Raw genomic sequence first — 6,648 nt, forward strand, 5'->3', positions numbered from 1 at the left:
CTGAAGCACAAGCTACAAATTGTGAGTCCCACAAAACCGTCATAGTTCAAAAACATGAAGCTGCAAAAACACCACATCTCTCCTTAAAACAGAGAATGACAGACAAGCGGACATGTCTTTGAATTTCTGCAGAGGGGAAAATGCAGGTGCCGCCAACTGCTGCGATGAAGTTAGCTGCTGGTCACAGAGAGCAGCTGGAAGCTGAATGAGCAGTGACACAAATGTGCCATAAATGTGTTAAAGTGACCTCCTGTGCACAGCTGTTTTCAAGATTTCTCACATACCCTTTGAAATGTGCTGAAGAGGTGCTTTTGTTTTGTAAAAGTCCTTCCTACCACGGAGGCGTGTACAGAGAGAGACTTGAGCTATAGATCCATGCAGCAACGTCAACGCCCTGAGATATCCTCTGCTATGTTAGGTCAAGGCGTTGCACAAACCTCTGAGTACATGGGTCATCGGGTTTATGAACAGACACGTGGATGAGCACCATGAAAAACAAGGGCCGTCAAGGCCAGTTCATCATATGGAAAATGTCCTCTGTCTCTATCTTACTTCTTCAAAGTCTAGTTTTTAGGCTCCCTGAATCATTAAATCATCAAACAATGATGTGTTGTTCTCCAAGAATGCTGTGCTGTCACAATCCTTCTTTGGCATCGTGTCATTTATTACCCCAAACCTTCCTCAACAGTTTTGTTTTAATCCAACAAAAAGGTTTTCAGTTTGCCCTGCGGCGCCTCTTTTCTGATGTAACCTTGTTTTTGTTTGAACTAGAGACGCGAGTGAACAGTTTGCCTGACAGTCAGTCCACGTCTGCTGGTCCTCAGGCTCCTCAGTTTGTTGACATCCTGATGTTGGACAGTTCAAAGCACAAAGAGCGCCAGTGTTATCCTGCAGATCATTACTCGTGTTTTTACATGAGCCGCGCTGAAAGCTTTGTTCCTAATGATGCCAATAGTTCAGCTGCAGTGTGTAAACCACTTAACTCGTGAAGTCAAAAGGGAAAATTCAGCTTTTCTGAAGTGTTGTTGCGTAAAGGATCGTCACCGACGACCAGCCTGAGATACAGATGACTGCTGTCCCTGAAAACATGACTGGCAAAAGCAGAATTTAGCCACTTAACAAAAGGCTCACAAGGTTTATGGAGCCACCCGTGCTTTTGGCAGTGAGTTCAAATGTTTTATTTTGTGATTTCTGGGTTTAAAATACCCTTTTTATTGACATAGACAGCATTAGACCAGCAGCTCCTGTCCCCATGACCAAAAAACATTGATTTTGTCTTTGGGCTTTGGTGCAGGAGAGTGAGCAGTTTACAAATGTACATTACCAGTAAGAAAAGGCTGTCTAACTGTGAGATAAAGCAAGTTTTTTTAACTTAAAAAAACCCTGAACTGTTCCTTTAAGTGGTTCTGTGTAATACAGTTGCAATGAGGCCAAGTTTCCCCTGTGTTGGTAAGAGATGAAAACGGGGGAAACCCCTGTGGCTCGCTGTGCCATGGTGGATTGTGGGTGTCCATATTTGGTATTTTTGTTTTCTCACAGACTGGCAGATTGCTCACAGATAACAAACACATTTACATAGTCGGCCACAATGTTCAGTTCCGAGTCAGCAAAGATCAGATTTGACAGTTCCTTTGACTTTCATGTGAACATGACTCACTGCTCTTGACTGTTGTTTGGCTTTGCTGTTTGTTTACAGGCAAAAAGCTGCAAGTGAGGGTTCTCACTCATGTTGCATGACCATATAAATCCAATCTATAGGACCACGTTTAGATTAAAATGATTTGGAAGTGACTCATACCTGTTTGTTGTTTGTTTGCTTGTGATCTTATCTTATTTATCTCCTATTTCAGTTTCTTTGGTCTCACAAATATGAAGTTTTCTGTTGTTGGTGACATGCAAAAAAAATCTGTGGATATATGGATTGAAAGAGTGAGCAGCAAATCTGAACACTGTGGCTGATAATGTGAACGCAGCAAAACTGAACTCATATAAGTCTGATGAATCAGATCAGATTTCTGTTTCCACACAGCCCTGAAAAAACAGATCTGAGTCAAATGATCTGGTCCTTCCGCCCTTCCAGTTTTAGGCTGTTTTGAACAGATTATCTGGCCAAATGATTCCGCAGTGTGAGAACAGACGTGATTTTAACGTGATTGGGGCGCATCAGGGTCTTCACAATTTCAAATTGTTCAGTATTAAGTTTGGTATTTAGTACTGAACAGTGATGGGGACGCTTGCAGAACCCAGCAATAACCAATGAGAGCGAGTTAACTGAGAAACACATGTTGAGTACTTTTGTTTTGAACCGTAACTTGTATCAAGTCAAGTTGATTCTGTCTTCTCAGCCATGACTTCATGCACAGTTTTTTGCATTTCTCAGCAGAGACAATCCAAAGGACAGAGACAATCCACCTCCATGTCTGTTTACTTTCTGAAGTCACGTTAAATCATGTGAGTTTCTGTGAGATCCAAAATCCCTGGAATCGCTTCCCTGAAATGGTTTGATTAAACACACATTATAGTGTCGCGACTGGATTGTCTAGTCTGTGCTTTCTCAGGATTAAAACATTGAAAATCAGTTACAAGGTTGTGTGTGTCCGTCTCCTTGTTCTTTAGGAGCTGCTTCATTTATATTTTATATTAAAAAAAGAAAGAAAGTGCTCAGTGAAAGTGCTGTGTATTTATATCCATTATTGATTTAGTCTATGCATCATATTTTAAGCTTCAAGTGTTGTTTGCGTCCTTAACCTCACTGTTTGGACAATTAGTGGTTTGCAGCTCTCTGATTGGTCGCGAGGATCAGTGATGTCACAGCCTGTTGATGTCCTGAATGATGTGCAGCAGCTCCCGCTGCAGGTTCACGGTGAGACGGAGAGAAAGAGAGAGGGAGAGAGGAGCTATCTGTGGAGCCGGAGCGCGCCACTCATGGCTCAGGAGAGCGCGTGGAAACGCTGCGTGGATCTGCGTACATGAACCCGACCTGGATCCGCACTCAGCGCACTAGCCCGCCATGGGGGACGATGGTGCGTCCTCGTCGCTCAACTTCCAGAATGGCACCGGGGGCGAGGAGTCGGACGCACCGGTGTCCTCCTCCGCGTCCGATCAGTGGATGGCGGGCGTGAGTGTCTTGATGGCGCTCATCGTGCTGTCTATTGTGTTCGGGAATATTCTGGTCATCGTGGCCATCGCCAGGACGCAGAGGCTGCAGACGCTCACCAATGTCTTCATCGTGTCACTGGCGAGCGCGGACCTCATCATGGGGCTGCTGGTGGTGCCGTTTGGCGCTGCGCTCGCGGTGCACGGCTCGTGGCTGTACGGCTCCTTTTTCTGCGAGTTCTGGATCTCCGTGGACGTCCTGTGCGTCACGGCCAGCATCGAAACCCTGTGCGTAATCGCCATAGACCGGTACGTGGCCATCACCTCGCCTTTCCGCTACCAAAGCCTGCTGACCAAAGCGCGGGCCAAAGCCGTGGTGTGCGTAGTGTGGGCCATCTCTGCGCTCGTCTCCTTCCTCCCCATCCTCATGCACTGGTCCCGGGACAGCGCGGACACGGACTGCTACGAGAACCCGGAATGCTGCGACTTTGTCACCAACAGAGCATATGCCATCTCCTCCTCCATCATCTCTTTCTACATTCCTCTGCTCGTCATGATATTTGTTTACGCGCGCGTGTACAGAGAGGCGAAAAAGCAGCTGAGGAAAATCGACAAGTGCGAGGGCAGGTTTCACAACACCTTAACCGGACTCACCTCCAAGTGCAGGAAGAAACCGTCCAAGATCCTGGCGCTCAGGGAGCAAAAGGCTCTCAAAACCCTGGGCATCATCATGGGGACGTTCACCCTGTGCTGGCTGCCCTTCTTTATAGTCAATGTGGTGCGCGTGTTTTGCGCAGAGGTGGTGGACAAAGACCTGTTCGTGTTCCTCAACTGGCTCGGGTACGTGAACTCTGCGTTTAACCCCATCATTTACTGTCGGAGCCCGGACTTCAGGAAGGCTTTCAAGCGGCTGCTGTGCTGCCCGAGGCAGGCTGACCGACGCTTGCACATCAGCTCCTGCGACCTGTCCCGCTGCTCCGGCGGCTTCGTCTCCACGCTGGAGCCCGGGACGCTGGGGATGTGGTCTGAATGCCCCGGTCTGGACACCAGTGACAGCAGCCTGGTGGGGCCCGCAAAGCTCCCTCACCGTGAGTCACAGTTATGAGGGGGAAAATTGTCTATAACCACGAAATAAAACTTTTTATTGGTTTGGGTTTACAACAGTCTGGACAAAGATGAGGCACTGACTGACGCAGCGTGTGCATCTTTTCGTGGAAAACACGAGATGTCGGTTGTTTTTGTTTTATTCTATTTATTTTTTACATTGGAGAAAACAAACATCACATCACCAGGAACTCAGCTGGAAAGCCATATTTTCTTCTTATCATTTTTGGGACAAATGATTGTTTCCAAATGCGCACGTGCAGGGCCTCACCATGACTTTATGGGGCTCAAAGCCGAAATTGATTTGATCCTCCTTCACAGCATCCAACACTTGACTATTGTCACTGATTGATAACTTGACTATTGTCACTGATTGAGCATAATTGAATTGTTGACAAACTTACTTCAATAGTGAACACCTAAATAAATTAAAACACTGGTGTGTGACATTTAAATATAAACAAATGTCAGGTGAGCTCACACAACTCTAATGAAGTGACATGACTCATGTGTCACTGTTTCCTCGGTGGAGCAGTGTTTAGAGCTTGTGGTCCCACAAAAACATCCAGGAAGGAAAAACTTGTGTTTGTGTGCACACAAATGTTCCCTCAGTCAGGTCTGATAGTATTGCCCGACACAGCATACAAGTAATGGTACACAGATCTCCTAAAGTTACATAGTGTGGCTTTAATTTATATGAAGACAACTTGCCTACTAACCCGTTTGAATGAACCTCATTCATTTAGGTGTAACCCACTGAAGTAACCTTCTTTTTTCACTCTCGACATCATAATTGCATCTAAATGCGATCATTATTGACAAGATATGATAATATTTTACAAAAGTGCTCTTTGGGGCCCCCTTGTGGCTACAGGGGCCCCATGCGTCATGTCAACGTGATGATCCAATTCTGCCAAATTTTGAGTTTTGAATTACAAGTTTTGTATCCACTGTTTTTGCCATAAAGCAGGTCTCACTGAAGTGAAACTTGACCCACAAAGTGTACGGATTTGTTTTTTTTTTTTTTTTATTGGGTTAATGTTACGTTGAATGATATACAGTATGTTAATGGGGGTTATTTATTAAAGGGGAGTGGGGACGGTGTCATGTGGCCTAAGTTATAGCCCCGGCTCCGTGAAGGGTCATAGATAATTGTCCCTGTGGCCCCGCTCAGGCGTACTGTTATAAACTGATGGTTATGGGCTATTTGAGGAGAAGTGACTGTAATGTACTCATAGTGCTCACACTGTGTTTTACCTCGCAGCCATCGGCAAGTGCAATTTGTACAGATATTTGTTTATATTAAACATTTCACATATGTACAATAGACATGTATTTATTCTCTTTAAACTCCTTTTTCAACTACTCGAGTCAATGTGGGGCCCAGTTTGTACATATACAGTATTGTGGTATGTGCTGTTTGGTACTGAAATGAGGAGTTTGTGCCTCGTCCTTTGTCTTTCTCATTTAAGCTTTATATGCTGTTGTGAGGTGGTACGTCGGCTCCTGTGAAATAAAAAGAAACATGTTTACTGTTTGAGCTTCATTTGGAATTTCATTCCATTTATTTGTGACTTAAGAGTCAAGTCAAGATGATTTGAATTCCTTTACAAGGAAGAGAATTAAATCCTCAGGAAATTAAAAAAAAAGGATTTGTGCAAAGATGATGGGACGTCGACGGTGAAGTCGCCCGTGCAGAGCTGCTGGGATCTAATTGACCTCTGTGGAGAGAGTGAGAGAAGCTACGCGAGGAAAATGGGATTGCAATTGATTCATGTGATTTCATGCACTGTGAATTGTTGTTCGGTGATGTGTGCTCATGCATTCGAGGCAGCACTTCATTAACATAGGGTTATTTTAAGAGGCAAGGCAAAAAAACTTGAACTTGAACTAACACTGGATCCAACACTTCCCATGATGCAAGTGACCTGACCTCCATAATTCTATCAGAGTCTCTTTCTCTCTTTGTCTTCAGCAAACTTGAAAACTCATCTCTTTTGAGAGAACTATTCTCTAAAATCCAACTAACTAACTAACTAACTAACTCACTAACTTGCCTTGATTGCTCTCTACTGCTGCATACTCCTTCCTGAAATGACCTTGCACCTCTGATGGTCTTTCACTGCACCGTAACTGTAATGAATGTCTCTGACTGCATTGTAGTTTTTAATGAATGTTTCCTATTACACTGTAACCTTCACATGTTGATCACTTATAAGTCCCTTTGGATAAAAGACTCCACCGAATGCCTAAATGTAAGTGAAAGTGAACAGCGCTTTTCTTTGCCTTCCTTTTTTTTAATCTTTCTGCTCAAAGTTTGAAGCCACACGTCCAAAATTCAACTCAGGCCATGTGACCAGGTTTGTCTCAGTTAAGGATTTGCTATTATTCAATCAGTCTTTGGTAAATCTGCACTGCAGACATCACATATCGGACGTGGACTGAACT

The 6,648-nt window shown here is 44.5% G+C and overlaps 1 protein-coding gene across 1 annotated transcript; it reads left to right on the plus strand.

The window, feature by feature from the left end:
• The first annotated feature begins 2,822 nt into the window (after window positions 1-2,822).
• adrb1 (adrenoceptor beta 1) lies at window positions 2,823-4,551 on the plus strand. Its single transcript, XM_058621181.1, has one exon. The coding sequence runs from the start codon at window positions 3,011-3,013 to the stop codon at window positions 4,199-4,201; it is 1,191 nt and encodes a 396-aa protein (XP_058477164.1). The 5' UTR covers window positions 2,823-3,010; the 3' UTR covers window positions 4,202-4,551.
• The last annotated feature ends 2,097 nt before the right edge of the window (window positions 4,552-6,648 follow it).

The sequence above is a fragment of the Solea solea genome, chromosome 21 (genome assembly GCF_958295425.1).
Source record: "Solea solea chromosome 21, fSolSol10.1, whole genome shotgun sequence".
NCBI classification, from domain to species: domain Eukaryota; kingdom Metazoa; phylum Chordata; class Actinopteri; order Pleuronectiformes; family Soleidae; genus Solea; species Solea solea.